Below are 27,448 nucleotides of genomic sequence, written 5' to 3' on the forward strand. Positions count from 1 at the left end.
ACAATTTACACCTTCCTCCCCTCCACTTCTGTGTTTTCTGCTTGATTTCTTCTTAGTTTAAAATTAGAGCTTTTTTTTGATCTGAAAAAGTCTACTGAGAGGGCATAGGTACTTAGAAAGCTTTCCTCTGAATGACCTAAACAAATACTCATTTCTTATTTTTCCTGGAAGATTTGTCATCATCCTTTCTATTCTTGAAGCCAACAAATTTATATTTCTCACCTAAATTAGTTGCAGCAGCAGCATCAAAATGTCTGTGTCCTAGATTGAGGTGGTCTTATTTTAAATAAATCCCCATGCTTTCAGTCCCTATCTACACACTCTGCGGGGGAACTGTTTACCTGTACTGAGAAGCAAAGGCCAGCTCTTAAAGAGGAGACACTGACCCTTATCTAGCCTTTAACACGAGCAAAGAATTCAGTGTTGCCTTTACTCCTTCCACTCAAGTCCCCTGAGTTTGTGACAAACAGATTCATGGTGTAGCAAGCCCCTTGGGAAAATGCAAATGTCAGCAAATCACCTCTTTTAACATGGGGCAGGCTGAAGTCAAATGTCATGCCTACCATGCAATGCTCAGAAAGGTGTATGCGTTGGGGCACCCCTTTGCTTTTTCACTGTAGAACAAGATGTAAAAACTCGAGACAAAAAAAAAAAAGGGGGGGGGGGGGAGAAAAAAGAAACAATTCTGGATATCTACAAGTTGGCTGATGTGACCCTGTGCCACCTACCAGTGTGCTGGCTGTGACCCAGCGATGTGATACTCCAACAAGCTGAAAGAGATGGCTGTCTCCGCTTTCTTTTGACCTCCCAAGGCAGCTGCCTGGTAGGGACCAAATGGCATGGAAGAAGAATATCTGCCTCACAGCTGCTTTCTCCAAACCGCCTGCCACAATGCCAACGTGCCCACCAGGCTCCCCTGGGAGTCAATCCCATCCCTGGCCTCCTCTCCATGGAATACCAGGACAGGATAGTTAAGATAGTTTTCTCTTCTTCAAAACATCATTAGGATTGAAAAAATGAATCTCTTGCTTGCACATTTTGCATAAATACATGGTAAGTTATCAATTGATGTTCAAACAGCTTAATTGAGTTTGAGGGGGGGAAAGGTCATTTAATTGGTCTATTGAAATGTTAACAGAAACAGATATGGCAAGGAATAGTCTTTAATGGCTGCAGTGTGGCACTGATGTCTGCATTCACTTGCAAAATTGTTAATTAGGGCACTTTGGTAGTTCATTTGCTTTTGTATTGATGTGCTTAGTCCAACGAGAAATTGGGTTTGTATATGGTATTTACATGGGGCAGCAGAGACTCACCCTATAGTCAGGAGTAAGGAAAATAAAGTGTAAATCAGAATTGGTTTATGATTTGTGCCAGTGTCTTCATTAACATGCTTCCAGTTATGCAAGTCATTTTCTAGTGGCTAGTGTATTTTTGTATGCGATTAAGTTTGATATATTTGGCTTCATTTTTTTAATCATTGTAGTAGTGGACTTGAATAATGCTATAATATTATTTTTTTTTAAGTTATGTATACAAAGCTTTTTAAACGAGATTAAAACAGACTGTACTGCAAAACAAGGAATTAGATATCTATGTTCGTTGAGCCCCTGGAAGAAGGTGTTATCTCCTTAAATGCATACCAAAAGAATATATTCAGTTGCAATTCCTGGCCCACAGTCCTCAGTGCCAGTGAAATTACAAAACCAGTCCTTAGTATATGCTTTAGGTCCATCGTGGCTCTCCTACAGAACATAAACCTTTAAGGTATTGGCATTTTGTATGTGGGAATGGTGAAATTGCACTGAGTGTCCACCTGCATTTTTTGAGGGGTGATTTAATTGCAGGGATTAATCCCGGTGCTGAAACAGGGATTATATTTGAATATTTGAATTGGCTGCAAGAAGGCTGTATTGTGTACAGTATATAATAATACATTATACCCTAGGTACTCTTTATAAACAGAGGCAGCAAGAAAAAAAACAAGTGAAAAACCAAGTAGCTATGAATCACCACTTTTACAACAGAGATCCTGTTGTCCTGCCGCAACAGGAACAGGTTACGAGAGGTGATGACATTTTGCAGCAAATAAAGTGCTGATCTTAACAGCTCCTAAATGAAAGGGACTTTTTGCTTATTATATATATTGTAAATTCATATTTGGGTGCTGTGTCTGCCAGTTGTTTCAGAGTTTGGAGCTTTGGTACGTAGTTTGCAATGGAGCGTTTCTTTTAAACTCCAGGCGTTCTTGTAGCGAGAGTTGACATCAGCTTCATTTACTCGTATATATTTGTGAAAGTGAAGATCACAAATATGCGCAGCGCAGCTATCTAGTTCTGCAAGTTTAATCCGAGTCCCAGAAAGTTTCATTGTGGACCTATGCAAATGTATTTACATAGGAATGGGTCTTGGGTCCTTTAAAGAAGGCAACAAAGTTGGAAGACTGAGGCCAACAAATAAATGAAAGTTTCTCTAAATCCATTGGATAATAGAGGCAGTGTTAAGGCTAACCACAGTGTTGAACTAAACAGAGGGATTACTCCTGGGTTTTGCATCAGTTGTTTTCTGCCGGGTGGCCTCACTTGTCAAAAAAAAAAAAAAAAAAAAAAAAGTTTAACGGACGAACATTCACATGGCACATTGAGAAAAGAAGTATGCTTAATTCCATCAAAGCTCAGAAATCAGTCATTAATTTATTCTAACCTCCAATTGTTGGTCATTTGTGAAACATCTGGCCTTTAAGTCATAGGAACCTAAACATAAGTACAATGTGAGTTCTTCTGAAGATGGGAGTTGGGTGTAGCGCGGGTGCTGTGTTAGCATGTGTACATGAGCGTGGGCGCACATATGTGTGTGTATTGCATAGGTTGCAACTGCCACTTAATTTCGGAGACTTTGAAACATATTAAAATGAATCCTTCAGTTAATTTACTCGCGAAATTAGATTATTGTTCATTTGCATCTTGGAAAAGTTCTGCCATTCAAAAGAGTCTCTTTCTTCATGGTGAGTTAACAGTTAGATATTTAGCAATCTTGCAGCTTGCTAGTCAGAAATAGTTTCTAATGAAGTTGAAATTTGAGATAGAAAATATATAAAAGCTTTCAGGAAAGACATACCCTATTTTCCATATGGCTAAGTAATTGTTATGATATTTGTTTTAAAGCTGGACTTAGACACTCCTGACTGCCCTCTAATTTGATATGGCTGGTCCCGGCGATTCTTCTGGAGGAAACTTTCGTAGTAGAACGCAGTGAAGGAGATAAATAATTTTGCAGCTATAAGCACATTGCAAAGTATAGAAAATAATTCGGTCGCCTTTACTGTCGGGTGGATAACAGTATTCAGGTTATTTGCCTCTGCTGGGAGTTGGAACCTGAGTGAAAAGGAACTGAATGATTAAAAGCAGATCTGAAATAAAGGTGCCACGTCAGAGCTGGCAAAATTCTGCCTTTTGTTAAGCTTAAAATAACGCCAGCTATTTAATTCTCAGGTCTGGGGTGTTGTTTTTAGTTGGGGAGGGAGTATAGTTCTCCATGTATAGCTTAAACATTGCAACGTCTCCTGTGATGAAATTTCATGTATTTCACATGAGCATAGAATGGAACTAGATTTTAAATATGATGGAAAAATTTAGATCTGTCAACCCACGCGGCTATGGGGGTATCTCAGAGCTTTCTGTCTTCAGGCATTTACCTGCTTGTACTTTTTTTTGTTTTTAAAGACCAGTGTTCCTTCTTTGGCCTGACCGTTTGCTTTTCTTGATCAGCAGAGGCTGGCTGCAGCTCTAAGGCTGTTTTGACAAACATCATGATGCTATCCAAGCATATGACAAAAAGAAAGAATTTTGAAGGCTTTGTATAAAGCAGCTCTTTCTCTTAATATTTGTTTATCCTTTCCCCCTTACTGAGTAAATAAATCTTTAATCCCCACTCCATTGTAAAATTTACTGTATCTGAATCTAGACCATTGTAACTCCTTTCAAGCCAGGTTTTATCCTTTCCTACTAAAGGGATACCTGCGATTTTGGCATCCTGACACATGTTATATTAAAAAAATCCAATGAGTAAATTAGGAGTGACTTAATGTATTTGGATTCTTAGCATTTACTTGTCCCTGCCATAGTGCAGCTAGAATTTTGCGACATAAATTTGAAGCACATGGGAATCCGTGAGCGCTCACGTGTTGCATGATGCGTGTACACGTGTGCACATATGCACGACCCACCAACACAATACGTAAAAAGTCACGTTTCAACTTTGTTAAAGCCCTCATTTCCGAAGCACTGATGTCCAAAGTACTGGTAGGATAGTGGAGATGAGAGAAAAAAAAAAATCTCTTTAAACAGCTTGTGAAATGTAATGTTTGAAACGGTTCTTTGAGAATGTGCAGATTATGGCTTGTGTAGTGACTCTTTCCAGCTCTCTGGGAAATGAGCTGTTGACATTCTTTTGGGTCATCATCCAAGATAGGAGGGCAACCACAAGGATTTAGCAGATAAATTCATCCAGAAAGACCTTTATCCATTTCATTGCAACTTGGAAACGTTCATGTCGAAAAGCAGCATTAATGTAGCCCTTTTAGCCCTTCAAAGTGAGCCTTATGTTTAAAAAAAATTTAAAAAAAATCAAATGACCGGAGTAATAATTTCTTTAGGTCTTCTAAGAGGTAATTCATTATTTACATAATTCTGGAGCATAAACCCATCTTTCCTTCAAGAGGCTCTGAAATAGAATTGGGGATCTTACATGGTGAAAGAGTCTCTTTTGAATTCTAATCAACTGGATCTGTCTCAAATTCATTTCTAGTTTATTGTAAACAGTGGAATTTAAATTAATTTCTTCTTATCTTGTCTTTTGAAGAAAACTAGCAACATGTTTAAAAGGTTTTATTTTTAAATGCAGCTCAGAGTGTATTTTATTTAGGGTTTTTTTGTTCCTTTTTTTTTTTTTAACTTTATAAACTGGGTGTCAGGCAGGATGGGTTTTGACAGCCAGACGACAGTTATGCATTAGCATAGGTGATTATGAAATAAATAGAAAAAAAAAAAACTTTTTGACTTGAACTCGAATGATACTATATAGGCTGAATGTGCAGGCAAGGTTCCCACAATGCACTGTGAAAACCTAGGCTAACAACCACCCTGCTGCGTTGAAAACCCCCAAAAAAGACAAAAGCACAATGAAATAGAAAGCTTACCACCGGTAGCTTTCAAAACGACAAACTAGGCAAACTATACATCTCCACCACTCCAATTTTGTCAGAATGCTAATGAGCTTGCTCTGATCTTTACTCGGCTTCCCGTGTTTTCTACATCTTCAAGGACCACATGGCGCTAGCAAAATAAAGACAACTAAATGAGAATTTCGAATGCTTTTTGTGTTAGGACCTGGTGCCTTTCAGTTGACGCACTCGTTGAATATTCTCAACTTAAAAGCGTACAACAGGGGGCTGGGTATGAACTTTTTAGCAGGGGGAAATTTGTACAAAAGTAAATGAGTGTGATGAGGAAAATATGAGAAAAATTTCTGATTAATTTCCACTCTATAATATCAATGACACCTTCAGCCCCTCTCATACTCCTCTAACAAGAGATGCTGATAAAAGATGAATGATTCTGTGTTGTTCACAGTGAATGTTTAGTGGTTTTTTAATAGCGGCATTCTACATAAAAGGCACCAGGAAGTACTCTGCATTAGCAGTTGAGATCACTAGTTAATAGGATGATGTCTTTTAGCTTTTGTCACAAGATTATTAGAAAGGATGGGTTTCTGTTCTCATCCCAGCATACTTTGGAGTGCTTGTTGAGTACAAGTGCTAAAATACAGGTTTCTCGGTATTGTTTCACATGCAAAGTAAAAACCCTTTTAATGCAACACCTTTTACTTTTTTTTACCAGGTGATTTTTGTCATTGATCTCTTTTCTGCTCCCTTGAGCTGTATTAATCACTTGGAGTGGTCTGCTTCTCAATGGGAGCTTGATGATGTATGTGTGTCTAGATTCACTATCAAAAATAAATCCCTTATATGCTCTGCACCTTCACAAACCTGATTATCGAGCTGTATTTACCAGTCTGTATTATACCGTCTTGAATGCTTCTTACTGGAGTCGTCCAGTCTGTAACACAAATTTGCACTGGGGAAGGGAGGAGTAAACTAGGAGGAGGCATTCTACTCCCTAAGCCAAGTTTTGTCTTTTAAAAACAATTGAATTCGCAATTCTCCTTGGAATTCTCAAAAGTAAATGCAGATTTATATTCACCAGTGTCAGGGCTAGTGGAGGAAAATGATGAATGTTCAGTTTTGCTTGAGAGATGAATTCCATTTACAAATTGTTTTTGTTACCGTCTTCAAGCTAGCAAGCAGACAGTATGAAAAATATCGGTGCATACACGTAAGGAGAAAGAAATCATTATGTTTTTTTCGTATTTTCATATCTTACCTAAATCAGAAACAATGAATTAGTAACACTGTAAGTTTTATAGCAGTTTGCCAGCCTTGCTTCCCTACACTGTTGTTTCGCTTAGCTCAGCATGATTAATCTCAGGTGAACTGAAAACTTGCCAAACTGCGAGATGGTAGAGAGTTGTCCAACCATATTGTGAAAGGCAACTATGCACATGCCGAAGCACAGCAAGAGAAAGGACGGTATAACAACAGCAGTTCTGACAAGGTAGAAAATTTTAAAGTATCGCTGAAAACAACATCTTTACCATTTACCTTTTTACATTTAGCATAAAAAGTGAGTGAAAGCGTTTCAAAAAATTCTGAATATGTGAATGATACATGTGTGGCACTGGTTTGTTTTTTTGCTGGTGCTAGTTTGTGAGCATTCCCTATTGGAAATACCTAACGATTAGAAGGCTAGAAGGATATTACTAATAGCAATTTCTGTTGGACAGTAAAAAAGGTTTTTGACATGAGCACAAGAGTTAGTGATTTTTATTGTAACATGGTAACAGTTCACAAAACTGCTCATTGGTAGTTACTGCTTTTTTTGAAGCAAAGCAATATTATAAAGCATTTGATAAGATCCTTTCTCTCCAGTGTTCAGGAATGTTAACTTGCTGCCAGGTTTATGGTAATGGGAGTTTTGGCAACTACCAATACCCTGGGTGAAAGAAGTGCAACGACATTACGATCAAGGTCTTGTTTACAATATGGTAACTGTGCTTCTACGTTGCATCCAAGTGTGACTTGACTGACCTGAATCCCACTGAAGCCTGCAGAGCTCTGTAGAAATGCCTGCTAGTACTGAATCCATGCAGTGCAAAGCCATTCATTAAAATTTGTTAATGCAAATAAACTGGCATGCCAGTAAGCTGTTTCTCTGATGTGAGTCTTCAGGGTCCAGATCTTTCATACACAAATTTCTGCACAAGTATTGGTTTTGTAGTTGCCAGAATCATGCATTTTATGAGTGATTGAGAACTTCTTGAGTTCTTGAGGCTTGTCAATCTTTCTCCAGTTTCCCTTCTGTCATGTTGCCTCCATGGTCTCTTACTGGCAAACTCTTTCCTCTCCAGTCTCCATCTTCTCCCATTGGCAGTTCCCGTGAAGCAATCTTGACTCGCTTTTGATAAAGGAAAACCATCTGGCCATACTTTTCCAAATACCCAGCATTTCTACAGCTGAGGAGCTCCCACAGAACGAACACACCATGCCAAACCCTGGAGTTCACAATTCTGACTCTCTAACTCACCACATCTCTTCAGTCTTAGATCTGTGCATTGGTAGGCAGAAGTTCCCAGGATGAGACCTTTCCAAGACCAGACGTGGGCAGTGTCCATGTTCAGCCTTCCCAGGCCGAGTTCATCAAATCATTAAAGCAGCTCAGCAGCAACAATGACCATATTTTTTTTTTTCTCAAAGTAACACAGAATTGCCATTGGCTGGAAGGGCTGAATGGTAAGTCAGCCTCCTCTCCATGCGCTCCCCTGGCTTGTAGCCTCATCATTGCCTTAAAAGAACCTGTCAACAAAGTGAAGCCAGCTTGAAGAAGAGAGCCCAAGCGCAGCGCTGCCCGCGTAGCAGGAGGCTACTCTGGGAGAGCCCTAGGTGCTATGAATAGACTTGCGAGCCTTCCAAAAGTCTTGCAAGACCCAACAGACACTTGCTTCTTTTAACTGATTTCCATCTTTCTTTGTGGTATTGCAATATAAATGCCCTTTCATGTGGTAGGTATAGTCCTTGGCTTTATGCCTGGAAGTTAGCTTTCTTTACAGTCAGTGCCTGCCTGTAAAGAGAAGGCGAGGAGAAAGGCACTTTGGTCACCCCAGGACTCCCGGCCCACAATGCCACTGTAGTCTGCAGAAAGCCCTGTTATTTTTTCTTGGTTTTCTCCTGTTTACACCTTTTCTATCAAAACTGGAAACTGTGGGGCCCCAGGACACCTCAACCTAGCTGAACTTGCCCAGTTAGCCCTGGGAAGCTTTGGATCCCAGAACTACAAACCTACCAGCTCCCAGTAAGAGTAGGCGTCTTCATTAACACCAGTACAAGGTCACATTCAATGCCAGCCATCATCTCACTTCAGGCAGTTGCTTGGGTTAAATTCAGCCCTGTCCCTTAAAGAAGTAATTTTATACTGACCATCGCCCCTTCCCAGCTCTAGGAGAATATGTTCTGAAGGAAGTAAGGCAACATTTGGTAAAAATGGGATAATATGCTGCCTAGTAGAGCACAATCCAACGACTTTAAGGTTAACTGGCCTCTAACTTCAGAATCTTACCCAGCCATCACTTGCCAAGTAAACAGGCAACTGGTCTATGGAATAGTTATGAGCCATAGAGGAATTACTGTCACTCATAACAAAGCATCCAACTCTACTTGTCAACCTGCAAGCGAAATAGTTCGTTTGCCAGACCATCATCCCCTTCTTGGTGGATTTCCAAGTGTGAACTACTGTTTTTTTCCATAGCTTCAAAGGTTCAAGTGTATCAGTTAATGGTGCGTGTTTCCTGTGCTGCAAGCAAAGGTCTGATGTATACTTTTCCCAAGCCTGTGCTGCTTCTGAAGTTGTGCTACATGAGAAAATTTGGGTACAAAGAATAGCAGAGGGTGATAAAGGGCAAGCGTTGGCTCTGCTCAGTGCTAGGATCCCTGCAGGCACTGTCCTCAAGGCACAAAGCATCGCTTTCTTACAGGAGTCTCTCCAGATGTTTCAGTTGAATCTCACCTCTTCTTGTCTGAATTTTGGGCCACAAACCATGTGTTTTCTTGGTCTGGATTGATGGTCCCACATTTAAAATATATTTGTAGTCTTTATTAAGCCCAAGCATTCTGTTTCTGTTGATTTTCTATTATTTTCTGGTCGCCACTGTGTTGACTTGTCATGTAGAGAAAATCAGCAGTCTTTCAGGCAATTCGTCTTTTGTTTTGGTCCTGTGATAATTTCAGGTTGCCAAGACTGCAGGCCACAAACATTTGTCTTCCTGTGGGTCAGTCCACTCCAGGTACAATAAATCCTCGCATGCGCTGAGATGTGGTCAGAACCCTGACCTTCTGTTTACACAGCTCTCAAAATTTTAAATAGCCTCTCTGATTTATTATGCTTCAGAAACCAAAGAAATTACAAGTTTCCTGCTTGATATTAAGCTAATTTGATGTGGGCTTGTGATAAAGGCATTCCCTTGGCTGCAGCTCCATTTCGTTAGGGTTACAGTACTTTTGGGGGCTGAAATAGAGTCAGACAATGCACTGCAATGTAACTCTGCCTGGCAGATTCTTGGCAGTCGTTACCTGCCTTTATGAGACTCCATTGTGTGGACATCAATGTCTCCTTCTCAGCTGCTCTCAGGCAGCAAGTTAGTGGCCATGAATTTGCCTTTCTAATGTTCCTTAGGCATTTTCCCGTCCAGTTCAGACTCAGAAAGTTGTGCTAGGGCTTCATCTGCTCCCTAGCTTTCTGCAGTGTCATCTAAACAATGGTCCCATCCTGTTTATCTCTTGGTGGCTATTCTTGTTCATTTTCAGTGATTTTTAATAACTGAGGAGGTCCTCGTTCAGTGAAAGGAAGAAGTATTCTGGAAGAAAGCTGGGCATGGTAATCTGAAATGGGAGGCATGAAGCTCAAGATAGAGCAGCCCATCTATTCATGCTGTGGAGCACCTACTGCAGGGTCCGTTTTGACACTTAAACTTTGAAGAATTATTTTAACCAAAATTCTGAGCTTTTACACCAAAGGTTGTCCTCTGAGAGCAGAGGAGGGTGATTTTTCAGAAAACAGGTCTCTTCTGGGATGCCTCAGTTTCACTCAGTGAAAAACTGTGGATTGCTAGTCGTTTAAAAATCTTTGCCATAGCTTTCAGTTGGGTCAGACACATTTTGCGGTAGGTCTGGAGTAACCCTCCTTTATGAAGAACATCTCTTGTGAATATAGGCTTTTCTGCTTAAGTATTTGTTAAATTCAGTAACTCACATTAAAAACAAGAGCTCATCTGTGTATAAGCTGTTCACAGTGAGCAAGATGAGAAGACTATTAAAATCAGTGGGAAGTCCACCGTTGACTTCAAAGGGTTCGAGACCTTCCATCAGCCTTTGTTAGCAATGTGAAGTTGGTCAGCTAAAACACCCAGCGTTGTTTCTCGTCCCTTCCCGTGTTTCCTTTCCGTAAAGCTGTAATTGCCACAGTGGATCAGCCCCACGGTCTGGTCCAGAACCCTGTCCCGTAGAGAGACAGGTATGCGTTGAACCCAGGCAAGGGCAAGAAACTCCGCAGGAGCTGGTTACAGGCTAACCTGGCCCCAGGGAACATTTCATTTAACCTCTAAAAATCAAAGGTTAGCGCATGTCCTAAAACAGGAGGATCCAATTCTTACCTCCTGTGTTTGTTTGTTTGTTTGTTTGTATATTTATCACTACAGCTTTGCCTTTCCATATTCAACATTCAACCTGGTTTTAATTCTTGCTGAGCTCTTAGTTTCAACATTGCCTCATGGCGACGAGTTCTACTGGTAAATGATGAGGCTTTGAGGAAAGATCGTTCTTTTTATCGGTTTTAAACACACCGCCTTCAATTTCAGTGAATTTCCCCAGGTTCTTACGAGACAAGATGAGACACATCCTAGAACTATTCTTTATTTGCCATTCATGTTCTCCTTCAGGTAAACAAGCCAATCTGTCCGCTCACTCCTAATACAGAAACTCATAAAAACCTGTCCCCATGATTGGGTGAATGCAACTTTTTTATTCAGCAGGCAAATAAAAGCAGTGGCGTACATTTTCAAAAGACCTTCCCATTAAATTTGTGGAATTTGCTAGTGTTTGGACGGCTCTCGGTGGTCATCTAGCTTCTGTCAACTAACAAATAGCCCAGAAAGAGGAGCAGAGCGAAGTTGGCCAGTTTTTGTCGTTATTTGCTCCGCTCTAGTTCACATGCACTGGCATTCTCCTTGCTGGCCTCTTCACCCAAGTATGTTGAGTGAAGAAAGCTTCTTCTATTCTATTTTAAAACTGTGTGTAAACATCAGCAAATGGGTGAAGAATGGGCTCTGTCTTAAGCAGGTTGTTTTTCATGTAGTTCTGTTGAGGTAAATAGGGAGACATGGTGAGTTTTCTGTGTTTAACCATGACACCATGGCACACACACTATACACAGTGCAAATAAAATTTAAAAACAATTACTGCTTAAGATGGCATACAAAGTGATTTCTGTAAACCTGTTATTTCTTGCCAGATTGAATGGGCTGGTTTGGGATGCTGATAGAAAGCCTTTATTATTTATCTTCCACAGGTTGTAATTCATTTTTGCACAACAGCTAAATACATTTACATTTAAGGATTTTTAAAAAAATATTAATCTGTTGGCTTATCTTGACAGATTTACGACGGTATAAAGTGTAGAGGAGTTACTGTGTTCATCCATTTACACTGTAAACTGATCTTGTCCCTGCATGTTGCTGCTTTTTCTTCCTTTTAAGTGGTATTCACAGTATTTCGTAGCACTTTATTCTCTGTTTTCTTAGCAATGTACAGTTTTACTATGTTAATCCATATTGGGTTTATCTAATGACTAGCTGCCCAAACGGCTTAAACTAATGGGTCTAATGGCACATATTCATACTGATAGCTGGCTGAGCATAAGGGGTGTGTTTGGAAGTATTTTTAGCAGGAAAGGAAAAAAAAAATAGAAATTGGTTTTCAAATTGATTCAGAAGAGATATTTGTCAAGATGCTTCTTATTTAAATATTTAACAAATAATTAGCTTACAGTGTAAACGAAAATCCATTTACAAATCCTGAAGAATGTGAAGGAAAAGGTATTTTTTAAAGACTGCCTGGAAGCTGTACAATGTTAAAATAAGCTAGTCGTTTTTATTGTTCTCAAAAATGGTAACATATAAACATGCTTGTAATTCTTGAGCATTGTAGCTGAAAATTGGCTCAAGCTGGTTTTGAATAACAGTCAAGAAAATTATATTTGAATATGTGTGATGAACCACAGGAGAAAAGAAAGGGGTTTGGGGTGGGGTTTGGGTGGTTTTTTGCTATCATTAAAATTCTGGCTATCATTATTTTGGTTATCATTAAAATTTGTCCCAGTAAGGGACAAAATCACCAAACTTTATGCTGCAGCCTTGACTGAATCCTGTGCAGGAGTTATCACAGTGCAGAATCATAACTCAGAAGTCAGTAGGAGTTTCTTGTATCTGAGGGCAGAATTTAGTGTCTTGTGCTATTCCAGGCTTGGAGTTGGCTCGTTCCTAATCATTGAGGAGGGTTCTGGTAGATGTCAAGTGAAGAGAAGAATAGAGCGTGCATCCTTCACCACTCAAGCCAGACAATGAAATTAGAAAATGGCACTGAGAGTTGCTGTGAGAGAATTCCCCTGGATTCCTAGAGGAAGAATAAAACAAGAATGTATTGATTTAAAAAAAAAAAAAGAAAATTAAAAAAAAAAAAAGAAAGTAGAGAGGAAGAGGGGAAAAAGAAAATAAATTAGAGAAACCTTGCCAGAATCCTCCTCAGAACCTATCTAATAATAAAGTCCAACATTAAAAGCTGTGTTGTCTTTTATATTAAAGGCGCGTGTACTTACTGTTTCGTCTTAGTTTCTGGTTCTGCATTTTTCAAATCTCTTACCGAGCATTTTGCACGCATATGATGTTTGCAGCACTACGCGCTCTTATTTGAAGGCTGTTTTGAGAAGTCATTATTGAGCTATAGGATAAAAAGGTATAAGCATAATTATGTGTTAAAGAGAATAAATATGTTCTGCTAGATAGTTAACCAGGTGAGGTTAAACAAGATAAGATGAATTCTGGTCTTTTTAGAAAACTGACAGTCTTCATTTTAAGCTACAATGTAAAGTGCTTTATCCTGAGATTAGGTATTGTGGCAGAAGCTAAAACTGCCTTTTTCCCCTAACCGTGCCAGAATACAACCTCCTTTTCTTTTTGCGCTAACAAGACTGCTTTACCACCACAGCCCACTCTAAGTAATTAAATCAATCCTTTGTACTTACCGTATTCTCCTCTAGTGACGGTACTAGATCTGATTATATGCTTCATGCATATTCAAAGTACGGCACTGACAGCTCTTTAATGAGCTCTTACTTAATCAGTACGAACAATGTTCATCTTGTTCTTTTTTTCCTCATACATTAGAGCTAGGAACAGTTGGGGAAAAAATGAAACATCCAGCATTCATTTGAAAAATATATTGTACTTTGAAAAGTGTCTAAGCTGGGGAAGTTGCATTCTGCCCTTTAAAAGTCTGATGGACAAATTGGATTACTAGTATTGGATTAAATAACAAATGGTTAGAGGAGAAATGAGAAAAGCTCGCTGTGATCACAGGCTTTAATATTTTTTGTTACTTATAAAGCTGAAGGGGTCTTTAACCAGTTATTAAAGTCAGGATTAATTTGTAATGGTCCAACTTACTAGCTTTAAAAGGGTTTTGTTGTTGTTGTTGTTGTTTTTATCGAAAACAATAGTGTAATGCATGTATTATGGAAAAAAATTTAAGTTTAAGATCTGTGGACTATTTATAGATTTTCATCATCTTGTACTGGCTCAGATAAGAGGTTTGCATGTGTGGGATCGATTTGTTCTCAAACATGTTTTTCGCTTCATTTAAATAACCTATACAGTATTTTTTTTTCCCCAAGAACAACATAGATATTTTCCCAATTTTAATTTTCAAGCATTTGCAGGAAGTCAATTAAATCCTTGTTTTACACTTGGAAAGTGAAAACAAAAACAACCCCAGCAGCAGCAGGGTTTTACAGAGTGAAACTGTGTTTAAGAAAGGCTTTTTTAAAATTTTTTATTTAGAAATTGTAAATGTGAGTTTAGTTTGCAATATCGCTGCAGTAACAACACTCAGTTTTTCTTTGTTGAAAGTGTTTCACGTGCATCCTTCCACCAAGGAAAAAGAACAAATTAAGTAATGTGCTAATGGCATTGTATTGGCTGAAAAGAGTTATTTAAATTTTTTATATACGGCAATTCATCTTTATTTTGCTTGCCTGGGAAGAATCTGTTTCAGCTCCATGCGCAAGAATTTAAAAGCTGATGGTCAACAAATAAAATATCAGCATCGACTGCTATTAATATTGCACACATGTGTCATTTCACTGATCAAAAAGGCCTTCGCCAGGGTACAATTGGCCTTTTTCCAAATTGCAAGCTTTTTCTCAGCTTTTTCTTTTTTACTCTTTCTTCTTTTGTTGCTGCCCGGGGATTTGTGCCTATCGCAGCCGATATCACATGACCGGTGTCAGGGCATCACATGGGTCCAAAGCGAATACAAAAACAGATTAAAAATTCTGTAAAAACAATCAAGACTTTGTTAACTCACTTTTAAACCAGCGTATTCTATGGATATCACGTGTGCTTCAGTGTCAGCGTGGAAATATCAAAATGGGCACCTGTTCAGATCTGACTCGACAGCTCCAAGCTTTACCTAGATCTTTTCTTGTTATGTGTTGCAACTAACTTTATTTAGGAGGAATGCATTAATAGAGAGAAGTTTATGTTCTTGCCCTGAGATTGCATGGCATGAAATTCAAGTTCAGGTCCACTGTTGAGTCAAACTCCTTTGAAACATTTCTGTCTCTCATTTCTTTTTCAAGGCATGCAAAATTAAATACAGCAAAAGCTTTCATTTATAATGGCATCTTTTAGCCAGAGATCCCAGACCACCCCAAACCCAAAAAATTTAGTGTCATAAATTGATTAAAGTGTTACTATGGCCATGTATGTCTGGTTGTGAGAACTTTTTTTCACTGGCAGTGTGGCAATCTCATGCGTCACAGAATAGACTGGTCATTTTGCAAGGATAAAAAAGGCAATGTATCCTCTTTTTCTTTCCCTCTCCCCCAAATAAATTTCAGCTACTTGGTGCATTTCAATGAAAGGTTGCTAATATTGATTATCATCTACTTCTAAAAGCAGACCTTGTTAGAGGGACCAATACAGCAACACCTTTGATCTGTAACTTAACAGCAAAGTGTACTTATAAGTTTTAATCCTCTTTGGGGGAGTGCTGAACTGCTGAATATTATTGTAAATGCTGTGGTGTAATATTTTCTGCACAAAACCAGAAGTTGAAGGTCTTGGGGGAGAGCATTTCTACGTGACAAATTTCTTCGTTCATTGCTCCATTGTCCAGGAGCTGGACCCTGCTTCTTCTGCTTGGAAAAAGGCTGCAGGGCTATCCCCACTTTAGGATGCTCTGCCCTTCCCTTCTTGCCGCTAGCAAATTGTGTACCCTAAAAGCACCCTTCCAAGGAACAGTTTCATCAACCAGGAGCTTCCCAGGTTGATAAATGGATACGGGGGCTTGTTTCACATCAGAAAGAAGAGCACACCAAATGGCGTAACTTTTTCTTACTGTGTGGGTCCACCAGCTCCACCCCGAGCTGACCCACTTCCTTGTTCATCTCCTTTACCTTCCCTTGTGTGGATGCACCAAGCCCACAGGCCACAGCAGGGCAAATCAAAGTTTGGAGAAGGCTGCTGACCTTCCCTTGCACGCAGCAGGGTCATAGCTGGGTGAGGAGGTGGTTCTCCATGCAGATCTGGGCTTGCACACTACCGTGGCATTGGGGTGTGAACATGCACGTGGCAGGCACGTACGTGCAAGCATTTCAAACACTCCCATCCAGAAATTGAAAGCTTTCTTTTAGAGCAAAACAATATTTTTTCTGGTGTCTTTCCAGCTTCTGATGCTGGAAATTGCTTCTCTGCAACTAGGGATCCTATGGTTTAAGTTAATAAGATAGCTTCCCCAAGTGTACAGCACCTTGCATCAGAGATTTCAAAACCCTTTACAAACATCCAAGAATTAACTTTTAGCGCCCTTGCAAGATCGGTATGGGTATTATCCCCATATTACACACAAGGCGCTTAAACTCAGAGATCTGCCCACAGTCTCCCGGTGAAGCAGTGTCGAAGCTGAGAGAAGTACTCAGAAGACCCAGCTCATGCTCCTTTGCCACTATTCCAGGTTTCTTCCCAGATTAATTTTAACCATAAGAAATGTGTGAGTTTCATAATTCAATGAGGACCATATAGTCTTTGCTCCTCAGCTCAACTTGAGAGATGAGAATGGCAGGTCACTACAGAGGTGCAGTCTCCACAAAGGAATTTGATGAGGTTTCTCCTAGTCCATGAGTTCAGAGAGAGTGAAATTTGGCTAGGCGACCCTGCTACGTGGAAAAGACAGTCAGGAGCCTTCTGGGTGCTTGTCTGCCTTTTCCCCACATGGCCTGATGGTGCAGAGATGGTAACGTAGAGTCTTATAGAGTCTGGTAGAGTGTAGTACTGCCTGCGGGTAGGCTATGGAGGGTCCTGATCCTGGCTGGAAGGCAATGATGGATGTGGGCTGGGGAAAGGAATGCTAGTCCATGCATACACACATGGGGACCCTTAGGCACCTGGACCCCAGAATTATTTGTATTTGGGCTCCCTTTGATTGCGGGTGAAGAGAGGAGCAGCTCCTTCCAGCTCATCGTCTGGAAGAGTAGCCATAAGCACAGAGAAGCTGAGCAGGTGCCTGCGCCTCGGCCAAGGGTTCAGGATTACCATCTGCTCTGCAGCTACTTTGATCCCTACCACGTCATCCTGACTGTGCTGGGTTTGTATGGGTGGAGTGGCTCTTGCCCACAAGGATTGTTTTTGTGTTTGGAAGATTGTGATGACCAGACATCTTTTAGCAGCAAGGTTTTTTTCATTGGGAACATCACAACAATATAGTTATTTCGGGAGAATTTAAAAGATACAGTACTTTTTAAAAGGTGTTTATTTAGGTCAGGGTATCAGCATGATAAAGAACACTAAAATACATGCTGAAGAGTGGCTGCTTTCAAAGATTTAGTCATGGAGCAAGCAGGATTGGGTGGCAGGACTTGCAGTCATATGATATTTTTACCATTTACCATATGCCTTGTAATGCTCAATGATATCGGAGACCGATACTCCAAAACCCGAAATGAAATATGTAGCTCAATTTGTAAAATGCCAGGTAAGTAATGAAATTCTTTCAATTGCAGGAAGAAACACAGAAGAAGAAGAAGCTATGATGCAGGAATGGTTCATGCTGGTTAATAAGAAGAATGCCTTAATAAGACGAATGAACCAGCTTTCTCTTCTGTAAGTATGGATGGATACATGTATTTACAAAAAGATGAATTACTGGAATATTTGCCCAGCAGATAGATGCAAAACTTTTTTAGTTTATTCCCATTAGTCTTCAAAAATGTTCCCTCAAAAGTGAGTAGCATGGATGATTTGTGGAACACATCGAGTAACTTGTTTTTCTCATATTTCAGACTTGAAAATGAGAAGCGTGCAATGACACAAGATTAGCCAGAGCTGTGGAAAAAAAAAAAAAATTAAAGAAATATTAAGCACAGTTACATTTTCAAAGGCCCAACAGTAGAATAAAATTACATTTTAGAAATGCGCAAATAGATTTGGATTGTGCCTCAGATGTGACAGGTGAAGACTATTCGAAGAGAGAGCAAAATTTGAGTCGCTACCTGCTTCGTAGAAATCCTCAATCCTATCACTAGTTCAGCAGCACTGGACTGCTGAAAGGATATTAGTGAATCAGTCACAGTGCAATGATACTACCAATACTGCAAAGTAAGGACAAATAAACTTTTTTCACTAGCACCGGCGAGGAAGGGAGAAGACGCTGCTCGTTTTTAGAGGCGTTCTGCCCTTGGCGCTTCTTTTCCAGCTTCTTTCGTTTTGATTATATTTCTTTCAGTAATGCCACCTAGTGTAGATGCCTGCATACTTCCCTGGGAAGAGCCTGTGCTCACAAATTTCCTACCGTGTCTGAACTTGACAGAAGATTCTACCTTCAAAATATTAAGCTTTCTAATCCCGTGTCTAATTTTCATTATTCATTAGGTCAGAATGTATATAGGATAATACTTCCAGTGTCATATTGTCTTGGTGAATAGGCTGATGCTGGAATTTGTTCATTAGATCCGGGGGAATGTTTTATACTTAGGACATTCCACAACAGCTGCTCCAAGGATAAATATGAAATAATTACGTCCTGTAGCACAATAGAGTTAAACTGACTGAATTAAAGCCGACATTATAGAAAATGAAAAGGCCCTGTTACTGAATATGCCACCTGAGCAAGGTTTTAAGTTTGTGTATCATTTGTTTGGAGTAGCTTAAAGTTGAAGAGAAAAGTCGGTTACGAGTCCTAAAATCAATGTAAGTTAAAGGTTCTTTTAAGTGTTTAATGATTTAGTAATTAACATATTGATGAACTTTTGTAACTTGCCTAGGGAAAAAGAACATGACCTAGAAAGGCGCTACGAACTGCTGAACCGGGAGCTAAGAGCAATGCTTGCTATTGAAGGTAAGAGCAATGCTGGGTACCAAGGGAAGGAAAATGCTTGCTGCCGAAGGTGGCTACCTGAAAGTACAAACACGGAGGCTTTTCTGAAGCCCAGTTAAGAATTAATGCAGGTATTTACATCATTTCAAGTGGTAGCACACAGCAAATACGCTGGGTCCACGATCCCATTCTTAAGTTTTATTCAGGGGGAGGGGGAAGTCCAAGATAAGGGGCAGAGAAATATGGGCTCCTTGGAATAAACTTTGAAAACAAAGTGATGAGGAAGTAAAGAATATTTGTCTGGGGATTATTATTTTTTGCTGCAGTAATGCTCTCCTGGCTTTCCTGTGGCATTGCGCTGCTTCGGGTGCTGCAGAAAATGGAAGGGGTGACCCACAGAAGGGAGCGTCCTTCCTTTTAGTCTTTCAGATCTGGTTTACAATGGTATTTCACTGGGAAAAAAAGTCTCATCAGGTTTGGTGGTAAAACACTACATTTGCCAAGTAAATATTTCATCGCAACCAACACCAGGATTAGTGCGATCCTTTGCACAGATTTCCTCCCTTCTCTGCAACTCTCCTGAGTTTAGTCACCTTACCTGAATGAAAACTCATGGGAAGATTGACACGCGGGATAAATGAAACAATTGCATCCTTTCCGTAGGGCTTTCAAGTGAATTGTACAATAATCCTGGGGATGATTCATAATAAAAAATAAACATCCAGATAGCTTAAACCATTGCTTGCATTATTTTCTTATTTAAATATCTTAAGTGTTTTCTAATGCTGCACTGCTTATACCTCTCAGTCACAAATGCTGTCTTATAGTTCAAAGATGTTTGCTTAAAAGTTAATCCTTTGGGCTCTGTAAAATGGACCTTTTGTCTAATCAATGCAAATTGATTTTGCTATTCTGTATTGACCTCTCAACCCTTTGACTGTCCATGGTAATTTCTTTCTTCACCTGATAAGGTACCTGATCCATAATAAATCAATTCTAATTAGTTTGGAGACTTCACCGGGAGCATAAGTTTGTCAGAAAAAAGCAGCAGGTTTCAGGTAGCTTTCCATCTGTGGTTATATTTTTTGCATAAGACTATATTCACTATATTCTTGGATAAACTTGAGTCATAAATATATACATTGCTTTCTGCAGAGACAAGCCAGTTTAATTGGGAATCATACTAATGAAATATTTAAAACAAAATACTCTAAAACCAGGCAGGAGTTAAGAGATACTGGATTTAAATCCGAAATTTCAATGCTTAATTGCCTCTTATATGTTTTACTGTCTTGGAATGTCCTAGCAGCAGCCTTTGAATGTCTAGCAGCCTATGCCATTCACACGTTGACTTGAACAAAAATCTGTCCTTTTTTAATTTCTTTTTTGTAAGTTCAGAGAGAGATGCCAAAACCCAGGAAGGTCCTCTTTTTTTTTTTCTTTTTTTCTTTTTTTTTTTTTGTGTGTGTGCTACTGGTGATATGGTAAACAGGTGTTTAGGGAGAAAACATAAGTGCTGGAGAATTTTGGTTTTGTTTTTTATTTATACAAGAAAGTCCACATTTAGCATTTTAACCCTCAATAAGATTATTAGTCTGCTAGAAGTTTTAGTAGCTGTCTGCTTTTACCTAAAAAACATATTAAAGGAGAAACTCTCCCAAGAAAATGCCTGTGAAATGACAAAATACACGTTTGTGACACTTTGCCTCTCGATGTGTGCATCAGCACTGTATTGCTTTCTGCATCTGACATACGCTGGGGTGGAAAGATGCACTTTTTGGGAAGCACTGGTAAAACCACACCATTTATAATATGATTTCCCCAAAGAAGCATGGGCTGCCCGAACAGCCCGGTGCTGTCTGCTCCGAGGCCATTTAGCCGATTGCTAACGAGCGCTTGGGCTCCACGAAAGAGTTGAAAAGACAGATCTCACTTTTACCAGCACCAATTCCTAACCTGAAATATATAAGCAGGAAAAAAAAAAATATATATAACAGGACGTGACCAGTTTGTTTGCCTAAAAGAAAGGCAGAACGCATCAACCCAAACTGGAACTTGAAAAAAAAAAAAGAAAAGTCTTTGAAAGGTGATAATTGCTGTTTTGGTGAATTGCTCTAACTCTTCCACGCGTGACTGTGCTGTTTAAAAATCTATCAACCAATTTACTTCGCTAGTTGATGACGGGGGGGGGGGGGGGGGGGGGGGAAGAGAGCGCCTTGCAAAAGGTAGCAGCCTGCTGATCGCAGATAAAGGCGGTTTATTGGCGGCCGGCCTGCCCTGCCTGCACAGGCAGCGTGTGGGCAGCGCTGGCGTCTGGAGGTGCTGACCGTTACAATGTTCAATGATGTGGAGACAGTGTCCTCTTAGCCAACCGCTAAAATGGAGGCATACGCAGCTGAATAGCCTTTTGGAGTGTTACGGCACTTCACGCGGAACACTTGAATGACCGAGGGTGGTAAAAAAAGGCATACTTCCCCCCCCCCCACCCCCCCCGTTTAGCTGTAGAGATAAGAAAGAGAGAGTTAACGCGCTGCCTTCTTCCAGCTAGGAAGTGTTCCTCTCTTTCCACTGCTGAGACTGCTCCGACCGAAAAAGGCCTGAAATCCTTGCCTAATAGGCCAAAGAAAATACAGGTTACTGGGTTTGTTTTAACCTGCGCACATGGGAAGGCATTTTGGCTGTCTGTTTGGGAGCTGGCCGGCTCGTGTAAACAAGGTGCTGCATTTCAGAGCCTGATTTTTTACCATGTCCGCGGCCGAGTGGCGGGATGCCTTACTTCCAGCTACCTTTCCTCACGTCCCTTTCTTTTTTTTCATTGGAGATTTAATGCCTCCTTAGAAAAGATAAGTTCATTTTTGCACACCTTGGGGTGGTGTGTTCATTTTCTGCCCAAGAAATGGATCTTCTTTCGGATTTTGTACATCTTGATTTATTCTTGGCTTATAGTTTGAAGTGGGTGCTCTTCTAAAAGGATTTATGCATAGGTTCACTATTTTTGTAGTTATGGTTTATATGATAAGCTTTTTATATTTAAAATCAATATGTAATCCTGTGGAGGAGCTTATCCTCTAAAACCCCATTTGTAAATCTATTTTAGCTTTGTTACACCGCGCAGCCACAGTATTCCATAGATTGATTAGGTTCAGCAGCAGAATCCTATCAAATGGCCTGCTCTGATGATGATGCAAACTCTTTCAGGATTGCTAGTTGACTGGAACTAAAGATAAGACCTGACTGCAATCCCCCAATGTGCTCTTTACAAAAATAGTGTTAATTTTCATCAAAGTGCCGGGCTTATTTATTATAGTGGCGAGGTTGAAGGTTTTACTACGAGAACTTTCGACCATTTCTATTAAAGCATTTCTATGGGAACTGGCCGCCTGTTTACTCAAAGTAATTATCAGTTTAAGCAGTGGGGGGAAAAAAAAAGACAATATGAAGTCAATGAAGATGAATAATTGAAAACATTTCTACTTTAATGTGAATTTAGCAAACTCTGTCATTTTAAACTGCCCGTCGTGAGCGGTGGCACGGGGGCTTTAGCTTTCAACACTTTTAGCTCATATACAGCCTCAGAGCTTAATCCTATTTTTGTCCGGAGTGTAGCTTTTATAACAGTATTACTCTGAAATCTTCAAATTAATCACAGCCCATATTGTAGCTTCCCAGAGCTGCAGTCAGCCTGGGTAACTATATGTGACAGGTGTTATAGGTAATCCTGGCTTAAAAGGCACAACAGGTAGGAATCAAACTTGAACACAGTTGCTTTTTTAAACATAGGGATGCTTCCCGAAACTGCTGCCCGGCAGTATTTTGTTGGATAAAACAAAATTGCGATGTAATCACATATAAAATGTTATTTAAATACTTTATGCCGGTTCCTCTTTTAACCAATTGCTACTTGACTGTGTTTATTTTGGGGGGGGGGGGGGGGAAGTCAGACTCCTTTTCTAGGAAACAAAGTAAAAACGCAAGAGAATATTCCTGCCAGCAAGTTTTCCCGTGGTGTATTTCAAACACTAACAATAAGCAAATACAGAAACAAACAAACAAACAAAAAAAACCCAGTTTTGTTCCATGAAGTCGTAATGTGACGTTATTTACCCCACAAGGCTACAAGATGGGGCAACAAAACCCATAGCTCTTAGAAAGGGACTTAACGGAGGAAAAATAGTAGTGAAGGACTGAGCAAAACCTGTACCGAAATATTTTGACTGATGTTTTGCTGTTTCGAAAGCTAAAATTGCTGCTGAAACTAGAGAAGTAGGGGGTGAAGCAAATTTAAAAAAAAAAGAAAAAGGCTTTAAAAATAAGAGCTTTTCAACTCAGTGAAACCCGTCAAAATTGCAAGATAATTAAATCGAGTCCAGGTAGAGACGGGGTTTTTCGGGTCCCTTTTCTTCTAGAGCTTCACATGCCCAGATGTGCCGGGGAGCCCGAGTCTCAGCACAACTATCAGCAGAAGCAGGGGGAAAGTTAACCCGAAAGTTGGGGGCCATGTCTGGGGGGAGCAAACACCCGTGAAATTCTCTGCCGTGTCTCTCTCCTCCTTTTCTGCCCGGCTCACCGCTGTTGCCCTTCGCAAGACGGTTTTGTCACGTTGAGATTGCATTGCGCATGCAGGGGCTTTATTTACGTGGGCAAAACCCTCCGGTTTTGGGACGCTCTGACTTGCAGAGGTGCAGAGCGGTGTGTTTTAAACGGGTCGAACTGAAGGAGCCTTCCCCAAAAGGAGCAAAAGGGCAAGCAGCGGTGGAAATCGAGAGACCGCGTTGAAAATTAGCACCTAAAAGGCTGCTACCTAAATTAAAGCAGCTTTGTCGCAGATTACCAGTAATTTTGGCTGGTAGCTTCAGTTCTAATCTGTGTATACCTGGAAAATTATTTCCTTAACAACGGTGAGGGGGAAGCAACACACTTGAAAAAGAAAGAGAAAAGGGGAAAGAAAAAAGGAGGAAGGGAGAAAGAAAAACTCCTGGGAAGTTTCGGCAGTGCCCTGCCAGGCCGATGCTCCGGGAAGGGCTCTGGTGCCGCTGCACCGAATCCCTCCCCGATTGCGAGGCGCCGCCGTACGTGTTCGCCTCTCCCAAGCGTGTCTGCACAGACGTGTCAGCGTGGGTTTTCCCTGCGTGCGTGTGGACCCGCAACTCGCTCGTGGGCCCGTGTGCCCAGGCAGAAGGCGAGGGCGCGATAAAAGTGGTTACACATTCCTGCCTTTCTGCTGCTTTTCCAACCTTTATTGCATGATGATGCATCTAATTTTTAATTTGTAAATACAAGGCTGAATTCCCTCTAGCACCACTTGCTTTCATAAAGCTTCTGAGCAGTTTGCTGTCTTGAATAAATTTGGCTTTGGAGGGGGGTCAGGGGGATTTGAACCACCGCATTCTTGCGGGGCTTGTGAAGATTCACATGGTAACCGGTGGTGAGCATTGTTCGGGTTATCTGAATAAGCACCAGCCATGTGAGTTTTAACATGATCGCCCAGGGCAATAGAGAGCGCGGGGAGAAAGCCCAAAGGACTGCACCCTCTCTCCCCTTCGCCTTCGGGAAGCGCGGCCGGGGAGGAGGAAGAAGAGGAGGAGGAGGAGGGCGCCGCCGGGCCGGTGGCGATGGCTTCTCCCGGCGGGTTTTTTTTTTTTTTTTTTTTTGGAGCCGGCGTCCTCTTTTCCTCCCGCTCCTCGTTTGTCCTGCTATCTCCCTCATCATCTACTGCTCCTGCTTTTCATTGTTTACCTTCTTAATGAGGGAGGCGGGGAAGGCTGGGGCTTGACTGACAGCGACAAGCCCTTACGGTCTGGCTGGAGAGCCGGAGGCTGCGGGGCGGCCCCGGGGGGCTGCGGCGTGCGGGGCCGGGCCGGGCCGGGCCGGGCCGGGCCGGGGGCTCCGGGAAAAATCGCTTTGGGAAAAGCGAGGCGGCCCCGTCCTCCGCTGCCTGCCAGCGCTGGGGGTGAAGGGGCCCTGCGATATTATGTAGCAAGTGTATTTTTACTTCAAAGGGGAAGATGCTAATTAACTGATACCTGCTTTTAAAGTTACTGCGAAGCATATGGTGCTCAGTGTGAGATTCCTCCAGCTGCTAAGAGCAAGCGAGGAATTAGCAAAGAAGAGCCGGGTTGCAGGGAAACGGGCTTTCCTCCTGTGAGGGAAAAACTGGATAAATGTCGGTGCCCGTCCAGGAAACACAGTCGTGGAAAAAAAACCCCAAACCAAAAAAAAAAACCAAACCGACCCCAAAGTCGTTGCTGAGCTCCCCCCAAGCCAGGTGGGCAGGAAGGGAAAAGGCCGGCGGGCTGCGCTTGTCTCCGCGGTAGCTCCCGCCGGGGAGAGCGGCAGCGCTCCGCGGGACGGGGCCGGGATGGGCCGGGGACGGGGCCGGGGCCGAGCCGGGCTCCCCGCCGCAGCGGCCCCGGCTCCCGGCGCGGCTGGCTGCGCCCCGGCGGTGGCGGCCGCGGCCTCTCAGCGCTGTTTTTGTTTTGTTTTTCTCTCGCAGACTGGCAGAAGACCGAGGCGCAGAAGAGGCGAGAGCAGCTTTTGCTGGACGAACTCGTTATTCTCGTTAACAAACGGGACGCGCTGGTCAGGGACCTGGACGCCCAGGAGAAGCAGTGAGTCGGGCGAAGGGGGGGGGTCCCTGCCGAGTCGCCACGGCCCCCACGGAAAGTTTGGGCCAAGTCCGCGGGCGCCGTGGCCGCGGCCGGGGGGAGCTCGGCGCGGAGGCGAGCGGGGCAGGCGCGCATCCCGCGGAGTCCCTCACCGCGCCTCCCGCCGCCTCTTTCCGCAGGGCCGAGGAAGAGGACGAGCATTTGGAGAGGACCCTCGAGCAAAACAAAGGCAAGATGGCCAAGAAGGAAGAGAAATGCGTCCTCCAGTGAGCGGCCTTCCTGCAGCGGTGGCGAAATCGCAGCGCGGCTCTTTCTTACGTTTTTAAAATGCCGAGACTGGGGGGGAAAAAAAAAAAATGTTTTGAAAAAAAAAATTAAACTTTTTTCCATTTTCTTAGGCCAGATCTAGGCTGCGCCGGGCCCCGCTGCGTTGTTTTTTTGGTTTCCATTCAAGCGAACTCGCGTTGTACCATGGTTTCCTTGTGGGCTCAGCTCTCCTGCCGAAAGGGTTTGAAATGAAACCGCCGAGACCCCGGGCGTGCGGACGATGCCGGAGATGTGCGGAAGAAGCAGAAGAAATAAAGTCTGTCCTGGTTTCTGTAGCTGGAGGAGGGCTGAGTTTTGAAATAAATACGTTTTTGTCGTAATAGGATTAGAGGGGGATATAGGAAAAAAAATCATTGGGAATGGTTTCATCTAGTCCTGCCATATGTAATACTTAATAAGCTACCTACATTTTATAGTTAGGTCAGATCCACCCCAGTTATTATTAAAAATGTGCTGTATTTACCAGTGTTTTATTTCAGCGGTTTTACATTTTCCCGGGAGTAGAGCTGAGCTGCTCTCGTTTACTCGGGGGGTTTCTCGGGGCTCAAAGCCCAGGGAGCGGCTGCGAGCGGGGCGGCCGGGGGCAAGAGCGCGGCCTGGCCCGGCCCGGCCCGGCCCGGGGCAGCGCGGCGCTTCCCACCCGCGTCCCCCCGCCGCGCCGCCGCTCCGCGTTATTTATTGCTCCCGGGCCGCGTCCCCCTCCGCGCCCCGCCACCCCGCCCCGTCCGTGTGCCCCCACGCGTGTCCCGCGCTCGCATCGTCCCTTCGTGGAGCTCGTCTCGTTTATTTATTACAATACCGAGTCATATATAAAATTTTCAATAAAAGCCGAATCTTTCTTACCGTAACTGCCGCCTTCCTCTTTACCTGGGAAACTCCCTCCCATCCCTCCCTCCTCCCTCCCTCCGCCGGCCGGGGAGGGGGCCCGGGGACCGGGAAGGGCCCGACCCCGCGGGGGGCAGCGGGGCTCGGCCGCCCCGGCCTCCGCCGCTTCGCCAACGCAACGAAACCCACCGGAGGGAAAAGTTTTTCGTTCGTTTTTAATAAAACGCAAGTCGGGCAGGGGGAGGTAAAACTTTTCCCTGTGGGGCCGATGCCGCCCGCCGACCGGCGCGGGGGATGCGCGGCCAAAGCTCCGCTGCGGCCGCGGGCGCGCAAGGAGCGCACCCGCGGGAAGCTGAGCCGGTGGCGAGTCCGGAGGGAGCCCAAACCCCGCGGGGACGCGGCTGCCGTCCCGGGAGGGACCCCCCCATCGCCGGCGGCTCCGGGTGCAACTGCGACCCGCTCCCCGCCGCGCCCTCCCGCTCCCACCGAAAAGAAAAGCTCCGCGGAGGAGGGAAGCGCCCAGCCTTGTGCGAGCGGCCGCCGGCACAGGCCGGGGCCGGGGGGCTGCCCCGGTGCCCGCCCGTGGGTTTGGCCCCGTGCGAAGTTGGGGAGGATGCACGGAGCGCCCCGCCGCCGGGAGGGCAGGGACGGCGGGCAGCCGGCTCCGCCGTGTCCCTCTGCCCTCTCCCAAAAATACAGGGGCAGGGGAGGGGGGGGACGCACGCTCCGAGGGCTCCGCGGCCGCGGAGGGCAGCGGAGGCTCAGGAGGGGAGAGGGCGGTAAAGCCCGCGGCGCTGCCGGCCCGGCCGGGCGCCGGGAGCTGCTGAGCCCCGAAGCCTGGGGCCGCCCTCGGAGGGCGAGGGACGGCCGCGGGTGCGGG

At 43.1% G+C, this 27,448-nt stretch overlaps 1 protein-coding gene across 8 annotated transcripts in view; it reads left to right on the forward strand.

The window, feature by feature from the left end:
• EHBP1 (EH domain binding protein 1) overlaps positions 1-25,836 on the forward strand; it is a 229,358-nt gene extending 203,522 nt beyond the window's left edge. For all 8 annotated transcript variants that reach the window (XM_076334976.1, XM_076334977.1, XM_076334979.1 and 5 more), the window contains 4 exons: positions 17,499-17,598; positions 18,759-18,832; positions 25,305-25,419; positions 25,596-25,836. In XM_076334976.1, coding sequence (XP_076191091.1) covers positions 17,499-17,598; positions 18,759-18,832; positions 25,305-25,419; positions 25,596-25,686 — 380 coding nt within the window. In that variant the 3' untranslated portion in view covers positions 25,687-25,836. The remainder of the gene's footprint in view (positions 1-17,498; positions 17,599-18,758; positions 18,833-25,304; positions 25,420-25,595) is intronic.
• Positions 25,837-27,448: the final 1,612 nt, after the last annotated feature.

The sequence above is a fragment of the Aptenodytes patagonicus genome, chromosome 3 (assembly GCF_965638725.1).
Source record: "Aptenodytes patagonicus chromosome 3, bAptPat1.pri.cur, whole genome shotgun sequence".
NCBI lineage: Eukaryota > Metazoa > Chordata > Aves > Sphenisciformes > Spheniscidae > Aptenodytes > Aptenodytes patagonicus.